This window comes from Salvia splendens, chromosome 1, assembly GCF_004379255.2.
Source record: "Salvia splendens isolate huo1 chromosome 1, SspV2, whole genome shotgun sequence".
Lineage (NCBI taxonomy): Eukaryota > Viridiplantae > Streptophyta > Magnoliopsida > Lamiales > Lamiaceae > Salvia > Salvia splendens.
Window position 1 is genome coordinate 36852193 of NC_056032.1, and position 21298 is coordinate 36873490.

A 21298-nucleotide genomic window follows, 5' to 3' on the forward strand; every position below is an offset into this window, starting at 1 on the left:
GAGAAAATATAAGGCAAATTCCTGCAATTAGACCATGAAGGCATGAACAGACAGAATAATGAAGATGCATTGATCTGGGTGCATGTGGTGAAATTTTAAAACCATTATTTATGGAATATACGAAAGTGGTGTATTCATTTCCTTAATCAATATATTGTTCAATATCCAATCGAATCTTAGCCCCACGATTTTGTGATCTGATGGCTGAATTAAGTGTCACATGTTAAAAAAATTGAAAAGGGCCTTTTAGGAAGACCCATTTTAGTCAGTTATGGAAGTTTCCTTTAATTTATCCCTCAAATCTCACCTATAATGTCTCTTTCTTCTATCACGTAACTTACTCAAATCTCACGCATAATATCTCTTTCTTCTCTTTCTTTCCTTTAATTCAATATTATTGATTCTGATTTTGTGTTCATGGTTACACAATAATTTCTTTTTCTTCTCTCACATAACTGACTCAATTTTCTACGTTGAACACGTCTGGTGGTGTAATTTCTCGCCTAAACCCAAATTCTGAAAGTATTCCTTGATTGCTTTCGTTTTTTCAATAATAAGAAAGTAATTTAATTAATTCGTTCATTGATTTACAGATTTTCGTGTTTTCTTTTCGTAAGTTATAGTTTGTAAATTTTCGACAAGTAATGTACTATATTAAGTGTATAATATAGATTGTATTAATGTACGATTATAGTTGTATAATGTATATGCCGTCTTTGAATAATGTAGATTACAATGAGTTTAATGTGTGACAGAAGTTGAATCCATTCCCCAAAGGGTTTAGCAATCCATGGGGCAAGAGTATAGAACCGACTCACTAACAAAACCTTGACTACGGGAAAGGAGTTAGAACCATTCCCATAGGGTTTAGCAATATATTACTAACCCATACATCAAAATTCATTTTTGAATTATGTACGTGTTTCAGGGAATAATGTTTAGGCTAAGTAGAACTAAATAATGTACGTCAAGTGGCCTTTAATGTACATGTGTAATACTAAATGATGTACATGTGTAAGTATTTTAATGTTTGGTGAGAGTTGAATCCATACCCTTTGGGTTCAACAATCAATGTGGCTAGGTTGTAGTACTCACTCACAAACGAAACCATCACCAAGCGCAGAGAGTTTGAATCATTCTACTTGGGTTTAGCAACCCATGGGCTAGGTTATAGCACCACCAAATGAATTAAATTTCATTTTAATGCGTTTAAAATTTGGTACAGTAAATAATGTACCAATATTATCTAATAATGTGCACGGATCAGTGAATAATGTACAGATTGAAGAGAATAATGTTGAAAGAAATTTGAATTCATACCCTTTGGGTTTAGGAATCCATGGGGCTAGGTTGTAGTACCCACTCACAAACGGAACCATCACAAAGGGCTGAGAGTTTGAATCATTCCCCTTGGGTGTAACAACCCATGGGGCTAGGTTATAGCATCACCACATGAATTAAATTTTATTTTTAATGCGTTTAAGATTTGGTATAGTAACTAATGATGTGCACGGATCAGTGAGTAATGTACAGATTGAAGAGAATAATGTTGAAATGAACTTGAATTCATGTTTTTAGTTTAGCAATCCATGTGGCTAGGTTGTAGTACTCACTCACAAACGAAACCATCACCAAGCGCATGAAGTTTGATTCATTCCCCTAGGGTTTAGTAATCCATGGGGCAAGGGTATAGCACCACCATATGAATTTAATTTAATTTTTAATGTGTTTAAGATTTGGTACAATAAATAATGTACTAATACTATCTAATAATGTACATTCGGATCAGTGAATAATGTACAGATTGAAGAGAATAATGTTGAAAGTAACTTGAATTCATGCCATTTGGGTTTAGCAATCCATGAGCCAAAAGTATATAGTAATGTAAATTTATAACATAATAATAGTAGGGATAAAATTATAAAGTAGGATAACTCCAAAATAATGTAATACTTAACTACTAAATAATGTATGTCTTAAAGCAAGTATAAAAAACAATACATCTTGAAAACAAACTAAAAAATGTCAATATTTCCTCTTGCCTATGCTTCTCCTTATCATTCTCTATATCTTTCAGCATTGGAGAGTTTCTCGAATCTTGGTGTCCCATCTGATCACAAACAAAATCAGAAAAACATACATTAAAATACTATCCTCGTACATTACTTAGTAAGAGAAATATACATGAAATAACTATAGTTGTACATTACAATTATAATAAATATAATGAGAATGACTCTGACTCTCTTCCCTAATCGAACGTTGTACTACTGGGTTGGTACTACATCCTAGCCCTATGGACTGCTAAACCCTTGGGGAATGGATATAACTTCTGCCCCTTGGGAAATGGATAGAACATCATAGTGAAGTAATGTACAAATAGATCGTCATAATGTAGCATTTCTATCAAAATAATGTACAGAAAAAAATGTCCCATGACAACAACATCTAATGTACCGCAACATTACCAACTAATGTACATCATTGGCTAAATAATGTAATAGAACGCAATGTACATATCTAGCTACATGATGTAACATAACATGATACATAAAAACAAAATCTGTTAATGTACTGATCTATCTAAATGATTTAACAGTGAAATAATGTATCAATTTGTGTGAATAATGTATATAGAGCAGTGATGTATGAGCATCAATTAAATAGTGTAGCAAACCAAAATCGAAATCCATCACCAACCCAAAAACTGTAAATTGACAGAAGTGCTGATTTACAGAAAAAAAACTTAACAACAATGAACACGAAGTGCTGATTTGCAGAAAAACCCACCATAATAACTTTGCTAAAAACGTCGGGTGAAAAAAAAAAAAGAAAAAAAAAAAAAACTTTGCTAAAAACGTCGAAGCTTCACACTTACCCGAAATCGCCGGCTTTGGTTCAGTTTCCACCAGATCTGCACTGCCATAGCAACCGTACAACGACGAAGAAGGCTGAAACGACTGAGAAACGTAGTGTTCACATGGCCGAAAGGTTTTCACGGAGATAGAACAGCGTGGAAAACTACTCTTGTGGTCTCTTCCCGGCGGCTAGGGTTTTGACTAGGAGTGGAATTGGGGGAAAAGTGTCTTGATCGAAATTGGAATGGGGGAGGTGTTTGGAATGAGAGAGAGAGAGAGAGAGAGTGGAAGGGAATATCCTGCTTAATTTTCGGACCTGGAGTGTTTAAACGTGTGATATAAATGCTTTGTTTACATTTCTACCCCTATAATGTACCAATTCCACCTAATAATGTAACACGGAGTCAGTTATAAAATCTTAATCTAGACCGTCCACCCTTTTAATAATGGTTATTATTATGTTAGAACTTAACACTAAGAGGGCCATAGAAGCTTAATGCTCCCCATATACCAAATAGGGGAAAAGCAGTTCACACTCGATGATTTAACACGTTATCTTATTCTGATTCATTTTTTTTTTCCAACAATGGCAGATCCTTATATTCAAAACATTAATTATAAATAAATTGTTCCATAAATGTATCCTCTTTTTTATAGTATCACACATTAAATGTCCGAGTTCAATTAATTTAGCATGAATTGGCCCGCAAATGAATTGGGCTGTGGCCCAACTGGTTTCCTTATTTTGAAATTCAAATTGAAAGCGAAGGGTTATTCCTGTAAATAATGGTTGATCGGTGCCCATTTTAACAAACACTGCCTCCCACTCACTAAACCCCTACGTGTATAAATCCCTCGCTTCCCCACTCTGCCGCTTCAAATTCAATCCTCAAATTTCAATTCAAATTTGTTTCTCGGCGATATACGTTGAATCGAGCAATGTCGCTGAGGCCCAACGCTCGCGCGGAGCTCCGCCGCAACAGGTACAAGGTGGCCGTTGATGCAGACGAGGGCCGCCGCCGCAGGGAGGACAATCTGGTCGAGATTCGCAAGAGCCGCCGCGAGGAGAATCTCCAGAAGAAGCGCCGTGAGGGCATCCAGCAGTTCTCCGTCCCCGTTGAAGCCACCACCGGCCCAGAGAAAAAGGTATATGCCCGATTTTTCTTCTTTTTATTTATTTTTTTTTAAAATTTTGAAATTTGGTTTGTAGAGGTAGGTTTTTTGTGGATGTATGGTTATAAATTTATAATTTTGCGGTCAATTCATTGCATGTTTTGTGGTTTGTAGTGTTTATTTTACTTATGCTTATTTTTATCTCCTGCACTTGTAACATTTGGACGTTTTACTCGCGTTTGTTGGATTGAATTTGGTTGTGATGCCACTACGATATTGTTGATTTTACATCCCTTCTTGAGTGAAAATTTGAATAATAGTAATGTACAGAAATAATTGTTTCCAGTTCACAATTTCAGAAGGTTCCCGTTGTGACGACCTAATTTATTGATTCTTACGAATATAGGTGCAGTTAGAAAATCTACCAGCAATGGTTCAAAGTGTTTGGACTGAAGATGCAAGCCAACAACTTGAGGCGACGACCCAGTTTCGTAAATTGCTCTCTATAGGTGATTATTATGTTTTCAATTATTCTGATTTTTTTGGCAAAATCATTTAGTTATCCTTGGTGTTAAATTCCTTCTGTCTGCCACACTTGAATCTGGCAGAACGCTGCCCTCCTATCCAGGAGGTTATTCAAGCTGGTGTTGTTCCCCGCTTTGTTCAATTTTTGACAAGGGAGGACTTTCCACAACTTCAGGTATAACAGTATCTTATAATCTGTTTTGCTTATATAGCTGTTTTGATTTAGGTCTCTTCGTGTCATTTGTGTTTCTTATTCTTATAATTTTTTTTGGTCTTAACTGATACAGTTTGAAGCAGCATGGGCTCTGACAAATATTGCTTCTGGTACATCTGAACACACGAAGGTGGTAATGGATCATGGAGCAGTCCCAATATTTGTCAAGCTTCTTGGTTCTCCGAGTGATGATGTTCGGGAACAGGTGTGCATGTATTAAATGCTTATTAATGCCCCCTTATAATTTGCCAGAGTTTGTTGCTTATATATGTTACCTGCCATTTTAGGCAGTTTGGGCTCTGGGAAATGTAGCTGGTGATTCCCCCACATGCCGAGACCTTGTCCTTGGTTATGGAGCTTTGGGTCCTTTGCTAGCTCAGTTGAATGAACATGCCAAGCTGTCCATGCTCAGAAATGCTACCTGGACTTTATCAAATTTTTGCCGAGGCAAGCCACAGCCAAAGTTTGAACAGGTTTTTCTCCTTGGACATGGTTTTGTATCTTTGGATGTGCTACTGAGTATACTAAGAATTAATGATGGAAGGTTCACAAACTTACATTGAACCACAAAACAAAAGTGTCATCGTGTAATATTTGTACTGGTGTAGCCTTGTTTGCTGTCACCTGCCCCTTTTAGTTGATATGATTTTATGCTTATTTGGTAGAGAGGCAATGCATATTTTTTTGTTCCAGTATTTGTAGACCATTGTCCCTGTTGTTAATTTTCCAAATGACTGATTCATCTTATCTTATTCTGTAATATACATGTACATCTATTTTTTAGGATTCCATACCATGGTTATGACATTTTGGTTGTGATATGCAGACAAGCCCCACACTTCCAATTCTCAGACAACTTATAGGCTCAACTGATGAGGAAGTTTTGACTGATGCGTGCTGGGCCCTCTCTTATCTCTCGGATGGTAGCAATGACAAAATTCAAGCTGTGATAGACTCTGGAGTCTGCCCTCGTTTGGTTGAGTTGTTGCTGTGAGTATCTAGACTAGACTTTGTATCAAAGATACCTCAAAGAAGTTCCTCTATATGAAGCTTGTTATTTGTTTTTATTGGTCTGATTAATGATTTATTTTTCATTTCAGCCATCCATCACCCTCTGTTCTTATCCCTGCCCTTCGCACCGTAGGCAATATTGTCACAGGTGATGATATGCAAACTCAGGTATGACTGAGGATGTTCTGCCAATCACATTACGGATGTGTTTTATTTTCTTTACTTTCAGAATAATAACATGTTGAGATACTTGTGGCATGGGGAAGTGAACTAGCACAATGTATGCTTAGTTCTTTCAGTCCTTTTATTGTTCTTCGCCACAAGACCTAGTGGCTAATGTTTTAATTATACACTTAAACAACATGCATATGCCAAAATTCTGTCATTAGATATGTCTACATGATCTGTAGTACTTGTTTTACAATACATGATTTAATTCTAAATGTTGAGTGCCTTTAGCAGTTTATCATCAGCAATGGCGCACTACCCTCTCTTCTTAACCTCTTGAATGGTAGCTATAAGAAAAGCATTAAAAAGGAAGCTTGCTGGACTATTTCCAACATCACAGCTGGAAACAAAGGGCAAATTCAGGTAAAGTGTGGTTTGCTATGGATATGGGTGGTTTGTGTGTGTGAAGCATATCAGTTGGTGGGTTGTGGTGCTGTGAAACATGTTTTGATAGGTTAGTGTTTACTAAGCAACACATCCACCTTTTGCAGGCTGTCATTGAAGCCAACATTATTGGACCACTTGTCCAATTGCTGCTAAATGCTGAATTTGATGTTAAAAAAGAGGCTGCATGGGCCTTGTCAAATGCGACGTCTGGTGGTACTCATGAACAAATAAAGTGAGTTATGACATGCACTATGTTATCTTTGTATTACTAGAATTTGTTGTTGTTACTGCAATTGAATCCTTTCTTTCTTGAACAGGTACCTTGTAAGTCAAAATTGTATTAAGCCTCTATGCGATTTGCTTATATGCCCCGACCCAAGGATCGTCACAGTATGTTTGGAAGGTCTTGAAAACATTCTGAAAGTAGGGGAAGCTGAGAAGAATTTAGGTTTGACAGGGGCAGGAGATACCAACCTGTTTGCTCAAATGATTGATGATGCTGAAGGTCTTGAAAAAATCGAGAACTTGCAGAGTCATGACAACAATGAGATATATGAGAAGGCCGTGAAGATACTTGAGACATATTGGTTGGAGGATGATGATGAGCCAGCCCCACCAGGCGACCCAGCCCAGCCAGGGTTCCAATTCGGAGGGGCTGACGTTAATGTCCCGGCGGGTGGGTTCAACTTCAACTAAATGTTGGCTTATGTCTCTGCCAATATTGAAACGGAGGCAGATATTAAACTTATTGCTATTAAGTGGCAGTGGATATTTTTTTCCCAAAAGATATATGATACCTACCTAGCCTGTTAGGTAGTGAACTTGTTTCTTCTTACGTTGTAGTGTATGATCAAATTTGTCGGTTGGAAATTATTTATTTGGTCACGCAAACATTATCGCCTTTCAGTTTACAAAATTATGATTTGATATTTTTTCTATATGTACTTGTTTTTCATTTCTTTTATCAATTCCCCCTGCAATCAAAATTATCTATCACAGTTTTTAAGTTTCAACCAGTGAAATGACTTAGGGTTTCTAGAGATGGCAAATTCGGGGTTAGTTGGTAAGATGATTTGTTTCTTCGTCATTAGGTTTGGTTTGTCCAAGCACATGTTTTGTAATTGGGTTTTGTATTCCCGGCGGCAGCCTTTCGTCGATGACTATGGTATCACACAGCAGCTGCAGGAAGGTAGTGGACTCCCTGAAGATTAGCTTGATGACTGTGAGAGAGGCGAGCTTGGCGTGACTTGCGGGGAAAGAATGGGAGTGGGGAGAGAGCATAGAATGGAAAATGGAAGGGGGAAGTAGGGGCAGCAGAGACAGAGAAAGGAAAATGGAAGGGATGATGAGAGTTAGCATTCGAAATTTCAATTTATATACACAAATCATGTAGTTCGGCCATGAAGATCTATAGGATTGAATTTGGAAGTATAAGAAATGTAAAATAGATATGAAGAAATAATTTCAACATAGAGAAAAGATATTTCTCATTCAACAAAAAGATGAAACTTACAAAGAAGAAGAAACAACCACTTATTTATAGTTCTAAGCAACATGCTACATGCATGTGCTCGAGTGCATGTGGGTGCATGGGTATGATTACATACAATCAAAACCCTTATAACTAACTATAACTACCAACTAATTGCCAGCTCACTCCGACGACTTCCTTCTTATTCTTCATGCTCATTTCAGGTGCGCTATTTTTGTATCTTTTATTTCAATAGGAAGATTTCTAGTTTACATAATTTGGTATTTCGGAGGTAAGGTATGGTTTACGCACAAAAAAAATTGCAGTTTCCGGAAAAGTACTATATTGATCACCAAAGTCTTCCAGTGAAGCTAGATTAACAAAATCTATTACTTTAACAAGCTTATTTGTCCAAGCAAGCAATGATTTACCAGAGGACTAAAATGAAATTAAACAATGTATGGATGATACAATTTTATCTCTTTATTGCAAGTTTCTCTCCCCCCCCCCCATTTTGCATTATATAATCCAAAAAAGAAGGAAAAGTAGTACGTATTTAAAAACCAACGCGAAACCCCAAAACTGAATCTTGTTAGTTGTTAATGCATCACTCGAAATATTCAGAAATCCAATTAAATCGGGGAGAATGGGGCAAGTGACAAATGGTAAATCCAAAAATGATGAGGAAGAGCACGCGCAGGAATCAAATTGAAGTTCATTCAATTATCCGCCCAAAATCACACACGAAGGAAAACATTCGACTTCTCTTCTTCTTTGGGCAGCGCCAATGGCAAGGGAGGGGACGACCACGGCTATTTTCCGAGAGGGTGAGGGGGAGTTTGCCTTCAAGGGGAGGTCAACAAAATAACAATACCTCCTACATGGTTTGGAAAAGGGAGATGGACTGTTCAAGAAATAAATCGACACGCAAACAATAAAACATGACGACCTGCTGAACAACTCAAAATCTGCATTAACTTACAAGTTTGTTAATATGAAAAAATTGTAATTGTCAAATATCCTCTATGATTACTACTGGTGGAAACTATCTGTTTTTGTTTTTGTAATACAAATTATATCTCTTGCTACTCATATTCACGAAGGTAGAAGCTCTTGTTTCTTTCACCCTAGGAGAAGAAGAATTCCTTCGAGTTACCACACTGCATTTCATCACTCATCTTAAGCAAACGTCGATAAGATATTCTTCTTTAGGGTGAATTCTTCGGCCTTATTTGGGCTGATTGACTGCATCAACAAGAAGCAAGAAATATTTATGAAAATTCTTACAGAATGCAAGGGCACAATAAAGGATAAACATTGCTACTTATGTACAGTAGCATCCAATATTATATCATGGAGAAGTATAGGAAAAACTAAATTCATTAGTTTCAACAACCTATGTAGCAAAAGAGATATGATGTACCTTAGCAATTATGCGGTCCAAACGTAGGATTTCATTCTTTGCATAATCAGAACCTTTGTCCATGCAGCTCTTAGCAGCTTTCATATAGATCTTCCCATATCTACAGGATAATTAGATGGGATAAAGTAATAATCCCAATGTTAATATGCACAATCTAAAAAAAGGCATGTTATAACATCATTACAACTGATCAAATTAAAATATGCATTTATGAAAAACCTTGCATTTGAACCCTTCAGCTTCCCAGCTTCTTCTTCTAATAGTTTGAATACAACTTTCTTCTCCTCGCCTTTTTTTGCACTCATAAATTCCTTCACCAAGCTTCCAAGGTCCTCAATGATGCCAGCCTAGGGAGGATATAAAGTAGATCAGTATCACAAACAAAAGTAAACATGGTCACATCAGTAATTCTGTCACAGACCTTGGAGGTGAGTTTTCCTTTCGCATCTCGGTTCGTTCCGCACTTCTCATTAATGAAAGTAACAAAATCATCTACATCTCTGCCACCATTATAATCTTCACCACCCTTGTTGTTCTTTGAGAAGAACTTCAATGTAGGAAAACCGGTAATACCATACCTGCAAGGCAGAAGATACTTCATAAGGAAACCGATGCCACATTACTATCCATAGAAAAAGTACATAAATTTCAGGAATCTAATGAGTACTTCAAGATGCAGGCTAGCATTGCAGCTAATGGTACACCAGGACAGAATTTAAATACTAATCAACACTAGAATTTAAAGACAAGTACTATGTATTTTGATGGAGAAAACAACTGTGCTTTTGCTCTTACTTTTCTGCAAGATCCTTGTGTGCATCAGCATCAAGATTAGCAATGACCACATCTTCCTCCAGATTGAATGCTGTTGCAACCTTTTCATAGATCTACATGTCGAAAAGATATAGAAATCAATATCTGAATGAAATCTTCAAGAGTTATGACAATTCAACTAACTAGGCACTGTAGGCAGCACTGCACTTACAGGAGCAAGGCTCTTGCAATGACCGCACCTGGAAAAGCAAAGCATTAAGTTATAAGTATATATAAACAGGGCATACTAATGCATTTGGAAAAATATCATAATAAGATGCTAATCAATCTGCTTTCAAGGTCCGTAAGATAATTTAAATTGCATGACAACCACGTCTCATATAACATTATAATGCTCAAGAGAAAACAACTCATGCACACTTACCAAGGTGCATAAAACTCAACTAGCACATCCTTTTTCTCATCAAGTACAATCTCGTTGAAGTTAGCAGGAGTCAGAACCACAACATTTGAAGTGACTGCGGCAATCTTGACATTGGTACCTGATGAAGGAACAAGTTGATGATCGTTACTTACACAACGTACTTGGGCTTGAACTAAGCTAATAAGTAAAACCACTAAAAAAGAGAGCATCACAGCGTCCTATTCTCATCCATGAGTTCATAAGTAAGTTTCTTCACAAAACTGAAAGGTTGCACACACATACTAATTTGTTGCTCAAGCCAAAGTTAGTTACGCCACCAAAAACAACATAATCATCAAATGACATACGATAAACATACATGGTTAATTTTGAATGACATTTATCACATTAACTAAAAATGTTTAACCTCCTTCATTGTTAACATACTCAGCAAGGGTTTCAGCAGTCCTAGCACCTTCATACCTGTACATGAAATTTTATTCATTAGGCTATATAAATTGTACTAGATACTTTAAACTTCCACTAATCCACTTCAAGGAGAAAGGGGATGAGGACAAAGTTAGACAAAACTTCCAAGAAGACTATAACCCACTTTTTTGGCTCCAAGGAACCTTTAGGGAACCATTGGATAGTTGGATACCCAGAAATCCCATACTTGCTGCAAAGGCTCTTATGCTCATCACAATCAACCTACAACAAACCAAATGCAGCTGTTGACATTAATCAACTATTTTATCCTAAGAAATAAAATGTAAAATTACAAAACCATAGCATCAAAATATCAAATTGACATGTTTTATCGTCGATCAAGATATTTAGATGTAGGGTAACTGCAATCATAATTCTGTAAGAAACATCCAATAAACAGACCCTCAGATGAAATGATTAGGGTCAAAATCTCAACAAAAAATAAGCACTTAAAATCTCGAAGATTGACAGCCTTGGTCAAACTATAAGTTGCAGTAAGCAAAACATAATTTAGTACTTAGGCAATTCTTTCCGTCCGTTGTTTTGCGACGATGATATAATAAATAGTTAAAGTGGAGAGAAAGTAAAGTAAGAGAGAGAATAATATAGAAGAGAGTCGTATATACATTATTCTCTTACTTACTTTATTTTCTCTCCACTCTAACTATTTATTTATCATTTTTGCAAAACAATGTCCGAATAGAAACGCCTCACTTGTAGTGGGACGGAGTATAACCTTGACATCAAGGGTGGTGAGGGGGCTCAGCCTCCCTAAACTTCTCTGAAATTCAATACTTACGTATGTGTTTTTGTTATATAAGTTTTGATTTATTTATTTTTTTATTGATTTAATTAGCTGTCTCAGATAGTATTTTTTCTACTGCACTAGTTTAATGAAGACGTTCGACTGTGAAGTTGAGTGCTACAAATCATTAACCTTATTTTTGACCATTGGTTCTCACTCCTACAAAGTGAAACTTGATAGAGAATTTCTGTAACACTACAAACTACAAAGCTTGCTACAACAAGAATAGAACACTTGACTGAATCACAGTGGAAGTATTTGAAATTTCAAACATCCTCAAGGCCGTCACTCATACTACGATTGATTCCAAGATCGAAAATATGACATGTGAACTTGAGATTAGGAAATGAGTATCACATAGCACATTCACTCCAAGTCATGAACAAGAATAAAAGGTGGGCTAACCTTTCCTATCAAAACAGATTTTGCCTTCTTGAAACTTGCACCGAGCTTTTCAAACTCAGGAGCAAGCTTCTTACAGTGTCCACACCTGCATTATAAGATAAAATTTCCACATCATGATCTGAAACTACATAGCTGCAGCAAAAGCAGGAACTGTTCTGAAACTACATGGCCAGTGCTAACCGCCATTTATTCTGATAAAAGAAAAACGACTAGCGAGTAGAGATAGATAATCAAACATAACCCCTACTTAGCTAACTGACAACAAATCGAATAAGTAACCGATCAAATCAGATCTACACAATGATCTAAAGAAACATGAAAATCAAAGACACAACCAATAAATTACAATAGACAAGCAGAGGATACGCGAGATGACAGAGTTTTTAAAACAGACGAGTGACATCAAAATAATTTCAGAAAAAATTGGATACCAGGGAGCGTAGAACTCGACGAGAGCACCGCGGTCTTTGCCGACCTCTTGGTGGAAATTCTCCTCGGTGAGAACAACGACGTCGTCGGCGGAGGCCGAAGCAACCAACAACAGCGTTAGGGCGGCGAAACAGATCGACGATCTCCACATTTTCGGTTCAATCGGAAAAAATAGAAGTTTTTTGTGTGATTGTAGTAAGTCTACTTAAAGCTAATTTTGTCAGATTTTTCAGTGGTTTTACTTTGACATATTGCTCTTAATAGGTGGTGAAATTCATAAAATAAGAGATAGTAGTAGTATTAAAAATGATTAAATGTTTTTAGTGAACAATGAAATTCAGTTTGTAAAATTAGTACTCCTACTACTATGTGCTAATATGGTCTTTTTAACATTAAAGAAATGAAAAAGGCAAAAAAATAATCTAATGCGATAAATATACTCATTAAGCTTTATGTATCCAAGAATTATAGCCAATATGTCATATGATTAATGTTTTGAATTAGGATTTATTTGAACGATATAATATGCTATTAGGATTTTTTCCATAATGTTTTGAGCCTTTTGACATTGAAACTAATAGCTACTGATTTACATAGTTTTTTTGGTGCACCAATTGTATTGTAGATGTACTAATTTTCAGTGGAATAAATACCAAGGAATTGGTTTAATATGGAGCATTAAATACTGATAAATACTGTAAACAATTATTCCATGCAAATTTGAGTACTTAAACAAAGGAGAGTAGAGGAAGAGGGGAAAGGCAAGTCCTTTTTTGCTGCAAACCCCAATTCAGAAAACTAGTGTTGAATTAGTATGTTCCCACTCCCATCGACCCTTTCGTCATAATTTCCGGTTCCCCTCCCTCATCTCTACGCGATTCCTTTTGGTAGAATTCAATGTAAGAGTCGGCGAACGGAGCTACATAATGGCTCAATCTGGCAGTGGCGTAAGCACAAACTCGTGTTTCAAATTCATCTCCATTTTGTGTGAATTTTGATTTCACTGACTCAAAGGCAGAACTCTTTTTTTGCTTTCTGCAGGCTGCTGGAATTGTTAACACTTACCCAAAAAAATTTGACCGAGAGGAGTACCTGCAACGTGCTCGGGACCGCGAAGCTAAGGTCTGTCTATGCCATATAAATGTTTTTTTCTTGATGGATTATCATAAATGTAGTTATTCCAGCTGGCAATGCCATAAAAGGTAGATAATCTGTTTGTTCTTGTGTTGTTGCAGGAAGAAGCCCGGAACAAGTCAAAATGTATGGTTTCTGATCTCAATATTTTTGTTCCGTTCTTATTATGCTCCTAAATTATTAGATAACATCAGCGGTTAGTGTATTGTATTGGTGAATGTGGTGTTCATGATTGATGTTTGCTATTGGATTTGGATCTTTGAAATGATTGCCAACAATCTTTCGATTTTGTTTGGTGTAGCAAGTGGTCCACCAGTGCAAAGGAAACCATTGAAGCACAGAGATTATGAAGTGTACCTCGAATCACGCCTGGGGAAGACTCAGGTATTGTTTGAACAAAATCGTATGTGTCTGGTCATCCTATTCTGCAAGTCGTTGATTACATCTTTCAGTTCATGACCACATATACTATTGTTGTTATTCATCCTGTAACCACATTTCTATATAATTAGTGGCAAAAAATGAATTTGTTTATCCAGTCAACAGGTATGTGGTCAAAACTTTTTTTTTTGTTGTATTTAAAGGTAATCCTAATGCAGTTATATAGTAGTACTAAGAGGTGGGACTGTGAATAGTTCCCCAGTTTTTACAAAAGCTACTGCAGTTTAAGATGATTTTTTTGTGGTGTTTTACTTTGGCTTAAGTTTTCTGATAGAATCTTTTAAAACGTGTTGTATTTTCTTGGATTTTATGTATGCAAATCATTTAGCACTATGCTGCTGCAGGCTGGATACTACTGCTCAGTTTGCGAATGTGTAGTTAAAGATTCAGCAAACTACTTGGATCATATAAATGGAAAAAAGCGTATGTCAAAAACCCAGTCTCTTTCTTTTGGTTTTTACATCTGTGTATGTGCTATATAGATCCCAATTGATTCTTTTTCTCTAGATTAACGAGCTCTGGGAATGTAACCTTGGAGCAGGTGGGCTTGAATTCTTCCTTTTACTTGGCATGAAGAATGTTAATTGTTATGGCGATCAGAACATTGGTTTTAAGTTTTAACTGACTTTTGGCTTTTATCGTCAATGTATTTTGGATATAGTTTGTCTTGTCTGAGTTATAACCAATGCATAAGCTAGTATGTAGTCTTTGGACGTAATAAAACTACTTGGTACTATTTGTCTGGTCTCTTAGATTTGTACTAGCATGGACATAATGTGTATGGTTGCTAAACACAGATAAGGGGAGGAAGGACATGAAATGATAAACGTGAGGAGACAAGAAAAATAAGTACTGTTATTGCATAAATTGGAATTAGGCAAACTGAACTGAGATACCATGTAGTCCTGTCAAACCAAATAGTTTGGCCAGCTTGAAGCTAGATTATTCACTAATTTTCTATATGATATGATCTTATTGTTCTTAGCAAAATTTTTTGCTCTCTCCCTCTTGATTGGGAATCCTATAATTTAGTTGGAAATCCTATAATCTAGTTGGAAATCCTATTGCACTGACCACTTAAAATAAATATAAATTCAACATACAACTCACAATAATGTTAAACCTATAAAATTGACCTATATACTATAGACAGTTAATTAGCTATAATCTGATTCTCATGCAAGATTAGGACTTTGCATTGATATATAAAGCTAAAAGGAGAGAAAATTATTTTCTCTTTAGTTCTCTAATTTGACATCTTAAAGGAGTTGCACTGTGTGTATGTTCTCATCAAGTTAAACTCACTAAAATGTGAAAAAAAACTGAAACAAATAACTATTAATAAAAGGAGTGTAACAGGTAGCTTGTTTTCAGTAGGTCGGAGAAATGTGCTCGTTAGTCTTAGCAATTTGACCATGTTATTCTATACCTGGGATATTAGTAGAATAATAGTTTATGTTACTTTTTCTTGGTAGACAGGTCCAGCAACGGTTTGAGGTTCTTAAAAAGAGGACAGATACTCCAGGCTTTACAGAGCAAGGTATTGAATTGGAACAGAATATATTTATTATGCTTGTGGATGTTTTCAATATTGCGTACTTACTGGCAAATTGACAGATGCATTTATCGTGGCATGTCTTTAATCATAAAAGATTGTGTTCCACTTGCCTGGTTCACATTTGTTATGATCACATGATGAACTAACTAAACTAGGGTTTTACTGATGGATCACTCTTATAACCATCTGCGATCACGACACAATGGCTTTGATGATGAATTATGATTTGTTTTATTTTCCTGTTCCATTTTTAGACTTTGATGAACGGATCCTAAAACAACTAGAAGAGGAGGAAAGAAAGCAACAACGTCAAGAGAAAAAGAAAGAGAAGAAGGTTATTCTAGTCCGACGGCGGTGGGAACCTCGCATGATAGGCCCGGTAGAAGGCCTGATGCTTTGCATCACTAGCGTCGATCCGAGTTTGCAAGTGTTGGATCCGTTCCCCAAAGTGGTCTAACCGGGAGTCACACTGGGCCCTCCACACCACAACATCTGCATTCCATTGCTGCACCTGGGTCCAACCGGGCATCCTGCTGTGCTTGGCCTACTTGAAGTGCTCTGACCCCTGCAACTATTTCTGCCAAGTAGCTGTCTCTGGTTGGTCTCCCCTGTGGTCGGCTCCTCTTGGACCGACTGCCCTGACCTACTTCATACTCAGAGGAGACTTCATCATCATCATCCATGTCCGCCGGAGCATTTTGGATCTGCAGAGGCTCCTCGGGGATATGGGGCTGCGGGATGAAGTCGCCTCTGAGTATGAAGTAGGCCAGGGCAGTCGGTCCAAGAGGAACCGACCACGGGGGAGACCAACCAAAGACAGTTACTTGGCAGAAATAGCTGTTGGGGTCAGAGCACTTCAAGTAGGCCAAGCACAGCAGGATGCCCGTTGGACCCAGGTGCAGCAATGGAATGCAGATGCTGTGGTGTGGAGGGCCCAGTGTGACTCCCGGTTAGACAACTTTGGGGAACGGATCCAGCACTTGCAAACTCGGATCGACGCTAGTGATGCAAAGCATCAGGCCTTCTACCGGGCCTATTATGCGAGGTTCCCACCGCCGTCGGACTAGAGGTATCTCGTGCCAAAATATCTCAGAAAGAGAAGGCAGTAGAGGAGAAACCCGAGATTGACCCATACGTTGCAGCTATGATGGGATTTGGAGGTTTTGGATCGTCGAAGAAGTGAACTGTGACCTGGGTCCCTAAATCAGAAGTGTGGGGTAAAGCACATATATGAGTCTCCCAGTGATGCAAGCTAGGTGGAGGCAGTACTCTGTTTCGGGTTGTCTTGTTTCATATTCGCCTCTGCAAATCACATGGTCGAGATTGTGACTTTAAGAGCTGCTAGTTACTATTAATCAATGGTGCACGATGTTAGACAGCTATATATTGGACAAGAGGTTGAAACATGAAATGAAACCCTTGGAAAACTATAGTTTTCCAAGCCTCTAGTACAAACAAATAAGTCAGCAAATTGTTGTAGCGTATTGCGTAAAAATAGCAACTTCAATAGTGAAGGAGGTTTTTAATTAGGTTTTGACAACACTAATTATCAAACCGCCCCCATATATCTGTTCAAGTTTCCAGTTTCTTGACTAATTTTGAGGAGTTGTTAAAGTTGGCTTTGAGGATCATGATTTAAGCTTTGCTGGATTATGGCTTTATATGGTTTTGTTGTACCCTCCACACTTGCCATCGTATGTGATCCACTTAATTAAAGATTATACAACTACTCCATCTTGCAAAAACTACATTTTTTTCTTCTATATAAGGCGCAATTTTGAATCTCATTCTCATTCAAACTCATCATTTAATCCTTGCAAACAAAAAAATGTCCAACATAACAGCTATAGCTTTCCTAGTAACACTCTTGGCCGTGATGGCAAAGAGCGGCGCCATGGCCCCCGGCGCCGAAGCCCCGGTCCTGGAGCTATACATGCACGACATCCTCGGCGGCAGCAACCCGACAGCCCGGCCCGTGACCGGGCTCCTCGGCAACATCTACAGCGGGCAAGTCCCCTTCGCCCGCCCCCTCGGCTTCCAACCCCCCAAAAACGGCGTGGCCATCCCCAACGCCAACGGCGCCATCCCCACCATCAACGCCAACGGCATCCCCCTCGGAACCGGCCTGGCCGGCACCGCCTTCGCAGGAATCCCCAATAATAACAACAACAACAACAACAACATCAACACAGCCCAGCTGGGGCCGGACGGGCTGGGGCTGGGGTTTGGGACGATCACAGTGATCGACGACTACCTGACGGCAGCGCCGGAGCTGGGGTCGCAGCAGGTGGGGAAGGCGCAGGGAGTGTACGTGGCGAGCTCGGCGGACGGGTCGACGCAGATGATGGCGTTCACGGCGATGATGGAGGGAGGGGAGTTTGGGGATAGCATCAACTTCTTTGGGGTGTACAGGATCGGGAGCACGATGTCGAGGCTGTCCGTCACGGGGGGCACCGGCAAGTTTAAGAACGCATGCGGTTTTGCGGAGGTGAGGTCGCTCATTCCGGCGGGGCAGCATGTTTCCGACGGGGTGCAGACGTTGCTCAGGATGACTGTGCATCTTACTTACTGATACATTTTGCATTGTTTAATTCTGTGTATGTTTGTATTGTGGTATTGATGATTCTTGGTTTTATATGTGTGTTTGTTTTTTGATTTTCCCTAAACAAAAGTGGTGCTAGATTTGGACACAAAATGTCATGCATATTTATAAGCAAGCGCTCTACCATTTGAGCTACATCCCCATGTTGTATGTGTTCAAAGTCAAACCCTACAAATAACCAATGTATAAGTTGCACCCCCTACCACCAAATAATCTTATTTTTGGTACTGCAGAATATAAGAAAGTAAGAAACCCATTGTAAAAATACTAGTAATATCTTCAAGAATTAGTATTGCAAATTAATTTGGATATCTTATTAACTAGTAGAGCTTAAATATTGCAAAGCCATGAGCCCATGACACTTCCACACACACATCACACATGTGTCACTTTAGTCAATATGGAGTATATAACTTATGACCATCTCTAATAATACATCAAATCTCATTTTTTATGCAGAAAACTTCTCCAGTTATACTATTAATCCAAACCTAATTTGTGTTTTTCTACAAACAATACCAAATATGAGTATGTATTGTAGCTACTGTAAATAATTTTGTGATACGTACATTTAAAATCTATACATATATAAAAAGACACTTTTCTGAAAATCTACTAAAATACTTAGATAATTTTGGCAGGAAAATAGAGCTTCATGAAGTGATAGGTATCCAGCTAAAATGCATGACATATAAATACTCCATTGGCTACTAAAGCTGCCTTCAACAAATTTGGGTCTCCATGTTGTTGGAAATATAGTAACCTTTACACGGGCAACTCTTGCTATTACAAAGAACACAAAACTGGAAGGTAAATGTAACAAAAAAATTACAACGAAAGTAAAGAGATGCAAACTAAAGTATTCTTCAAGTCGAGTCGAGGTGACCCTCTCTCCGCAAGACGAAATACGCCCCGACTAGTGCTCACGGATTGGCGTAATGTCCCCAAAGATGAAACGACTTTCCTCCTATCGAGTTGAAGCACCTCAAACTCGTAGGCACCGGCGAACTTGAATTGGAGGCGAGAACCGAGCAATGCAATGCTCCTAATGCGAACTAGAATGCTTAAGCTAGAGAGAAGAGAGAGTGATTCGTTTTTGTTGTTTTTCTCTTCTTCCAAATCCTACCTATTTATAGGATAGGAAATTGGACTCCAAAAGGCAAAGCCTTTAAGACACCTCATAAAAAAATGGAAGTGAAAGGACAAAGGCCTAGCCTTTTCACAATTCCACACGTTTTTCCTACAATCCCACACATTGGTTAGAGCGCTGCAAGCTCAAACCAACACCAGACACAAATGCATGTATGCAGACTCTTTTGCTCAGTTCTCAGGAAACGATACTGTATTTGGAGAGGTAACTTGTGGTTTTGAACCTTCCATAGTCAACACTATCGGACATACCGGCGGACTAGTGGACGCGATGCCATGAACTATTCCTCCTTGGTGTATGCCTAGTCAATAGCATTAACACAATATTGTCTCAACTCCAATTTGCGTCACAGTACCCTTCAAGTACGTGGGGATATCTTGTGTAATGCAACCCAAAGTTAAGAGTATACTTCAAGTATCTCAAAACTCTACACAGAGCTTTCCAATGTTCCTTACTTGGGTTGCTCGTAAATCGGCTCAACTTGTTTACAGGACAAGCAAGATCAGGTCGAGTACAGTTTGTGATAAACATCAAACTTACTATGACCTTTGCATACTCTTCTTGAGCAACGGAATCACCCATATTCTTGCTTAGATGGACATTGAGCTCCAAAGGAGTCTTTGCTGGCTTACAATCAAACGAGTTGAATTTCTTAAGCATTTTCTCAACATAATGAGATTGCGTTAAGGCAATTCCCTCATTAGTCCTCAATATTTTGATTCCGAGAATCACATCAGCTAGACCCATATCTTTCATATCGAAATTTCTTTTCAACATGTTTTTTGTCTCGTTAATAATGACACTATTGCTGCCCATTATCAACATATCATCAACATACAGACACACAATAACAAACCCGTTATCTATGTTCTTAATGTAAACACACTTATCACACTCATTGATAGTGAATCCATTTGCCAACATCACGTTGTCAAATTTCAAATGCCATTGTAATGGTGCTTACTTCAACCCATATAATGACTTTATCAGTTTGCATACTTTACGCTCTTGCCCAGGCACAACAAACCCTTCGGGTTGTTCCATATATATTTGTTCTTCCAGATCACCATTCAGAAGCGCAGTTTTCACATCCATTTGGTGAATCTCAAGATTGTGCAAAGCAGCAATCGCAAGAAGCACCCGAATGGAAGTGATTCTCGTAACAGGTGAATAGGTATCAAAAAAGTCATGCCCTTCTTTCTGCTTAAAGCCTTGGACAACTAGGCGAGCTTTGTACTTATCTATAGTACCATCGGACTTATATTTCCTTTTCAGAATCCACTTGCACCCTAAAGTCTTACAGCCTTCAGGCAAGTCTACTAACACCCAAGTGTTATTTCTCATGATGGATTCAATTTCACTGTTGATAGCTTCTTGCCACCACGCCGCGTCTGGGCCAGACAGAGCTTCCGCCAATGACTTTGGTTCGTCATCCAACATAAAAGTTATGAAGTCAGGACCAAATGTTTTAGCAACTTTAACTCTTTTACCACGTCTTAGTTCAACATCCTCAGGACTTGACCTCGTCCTTTTTGGAGGATTAGAACTAGTGAATTCATCCATCATTCTTTCACTAGAACGATCCTCTTGCCTCTTGCAAGGGTATACATTTTCAAAGAATATAGCATTCCTTGACTCAATCATTGTTCCTTCAGCCACGCCAGGCACAACTGACCTATGGACTAGGAAACGATAGGCACTACAATTAAGTGCATGGCCAATAAAGATGCAATCGACTGTTTTAGGGCCTATTGCAACTTGTTTCGGAGGTGGCACTTCTACCTTCGCTAAACACCCCCACACTTTGAGGTATGAATATGCAGGTTTCTTCCCTTTCCACAACTCATAAGGAGTCACATCCCTATTTTTTAGTGGAAT

The 21298-nt window shown here is 38.3% G+C and overlaps 4 protein-coding genes across 9 annotated transcripts; 3 read left to right on the forward strand and 1 right to left on the reverse strand.

Annotated features, from left to right (window-relative positions):
- Positions 1-3717: 3717 nt before the first annotated feature.
- Positions 3718-7274, forward strand: LOC121748999 (importin subunit alpha-2-like). Of its 2 annotated transcripts, none has more exons than XM_042143607.1 (10): positions 3718-4004; positions 4378-4480; positions 4580-4671; positions 4784-4915; positions 4998-5183; positions 5537-5700; positions 5811-5889; positions 6181-6312; positions 6441-6568; positions 6654-7274. In XM_042143607.1, exons 1-10 carry the CDS (start codon positions 3798-3800, stop codon positions 7030-7032), a joined length of 1602 nt encoding a protein of 533 aa, XP_041999541.1. In that variant the 5' UTR covers positions 3718-3797; the 3' UTR covers positions 7033-7274. The 2 variants fall into 2 exon arrangements, with proteins under 2 accessions (XP_041999541.1, XP_041999542.1); XM_042143608.1 differs by having other exon boundaries at positions 3719-4004; positions 6184-6312.
- A 1483-nt stretch (positions 7275-8757) lies between these two features.
- On the reverse strand, positions 8758-12781 carry LOC121799489 (probable protein disulfide-isomerase A6). Of its 2 annotated transcripts, none has more exons than XM_042198887.1 (11): positions 12538-12781; positions 12107-12191; positions 11021-11118; positions 10883-10890; positions 10429-10546; positions 10216-10243; positions 10026-10117; positions 9652-9808; positions 9450-9577; positions 9231-9330; positions 8758-9052 (listed from the first exon to the last, which is right to left on the reverse strand). In XM_042198887.1, the coding sequence occupies exons 1-11, from the start codon at positions 12684-12686 to the stop codon at positions 8987-8989; spliced, it is 1029 nt and encodes a 342-aa protein (XP_042054821.1). In that variant the 5' UTR covers positions 12687-12781; the 3' UTR covers positions 8758-8986. The 2 variants fall into 2 exon arrangements, with proteins under 2 accessions (XP_042054821.1, XP_042054814.1); XM_042198880.1 differs by having other exon boundaries at positions 10835-10890; positions 12538-12780.
- A 470-nt stretch (positions 12782-13251) lies between these two features.
- Positions 13252-15989, forward strand: LOC121749010 (zinc finger matrin-type protein 2-like). Of its 4 annotated transcripts, none has more exons than XR_006039617.1 (8): positions 13252-13482; positions 13577-13657; positions 13771-13795; positions 13971-14053; positions 14455-14533; positions 14618-14651; positions 15586-15650; positions 15923-15989. XR_006039617.1 is itself a non-coding variant. In XM_042143620.1 (7 exons), exons 1-7 carry the CDS (start codon positions 13462-13464, stop codon positions 15941-15943), a joined length of 375 nt encoding a protein of 124 aa, XP_041999554.1. In that variant the 5' UTR covers positions 13252-13461; the 3' UTR covers positions 15944-15989. The 4 variants fall into 4 exon arrangements, 2 of the variants coding, with proteins under 2 accessions (XP_041999554.1, XP_041999563.1); XR_006039616.1 differs by having other exon boundaries at positions 15590-15650; XM_042143620.1 differs by lacking the exon at positions 14618-14651.
- Positions 15990-16489: 500 nt separating this feature from the next.
- On the forward strand, positions 16490-18348 carry LOC121749001 (dirigent protein 18-like). Its single transcript, XM_042143612.1, has one exon. The coding sequence runs from the start codon at positions 17497-17499 to the stop codon at positions 18238-18240; it is 744 nt and encodes a 247-aa protein (XP_041999546.1). The 5' UTR covers positions 16490-17496; the 3' UTR covers positions 18241-18348.
- Positions 18349-21298: the final 2950 nt, after the last annotated feature.

Excerpts from the sequence above, each read along its gene's own strand:
- LOC121748999 (XM_042143607.1), top strand. The coding sequence starts at position 3,798 with ATGTCGCTGAGGCCCAACGCTCGCGCGGAGCTCCGCCGCAACAGGTAC. Across the intron at positions 4,916-4,997 it reads GTGATGATGTTCGGGAACAG|GCAGTTTGGGCTCTGGGAAA; the intron begins GTGTGCATGTAT and ends CTGCCATTTTAG. Across the intron at positions 5,701-5,810 it reads CGTTTGGTTGAGTTGTTGCT|CCATCCATCACCCTCTGTTC; the intron begins GTGAGTATCTAG and ends TTTTCATTTCAG.
- LOC121799489 (XM_042198880.1), bottom strand. The coding sequence starts at position 12,686 with ATGTGGAGATCGTCGATCTGTTTCGCCGCCCTAACGCTGTTGTTGGTT. Across the intron at positions 9,809-10,025 it reads CACAAGGATCTTGCAGAAAA|GTATGGTATTACCGGTTTTC; the intron begins GTAAGAGCAAAA and ends TCTGCCTTGCAG. Across the intron at positions 9,053-9,230 it reads TGGACCGCATAATTGCTAAG|TCAATCAGCCCAAATAAGGC; the intron begins GTACATCATATC and ends TTGTTGATGCAG.
- LOC121749010 (XM_042143620.1), top strand. The coding sequence starts at position 13,462 with ATGGCTCAATCTGGCAGTGGC. Across the intron at positions 13,658-13,770 it reads CTCGGGACCGCGAAGCTAAG|GAAGAAGCCCGGAACAAGTC; the intron begins GTCTGTCTATGC and ends GTGTTGTTGCAG. Across the intron at positions 14,534-15,585 it reads TCATATAAATGGAAAAAAGC|ACAGGTCCAGCAACGGTTTG; the intron begins GTATGTCAAAAA and ends TTTTCTTGGTAG.
- LOC121749001 (XM_042143612.1), top strand. The coding sequence starts at position 17,497 with ATGTCCAACATAACAGCTATAGCTTTCCTAGTAACACTCTTGGCCGTG.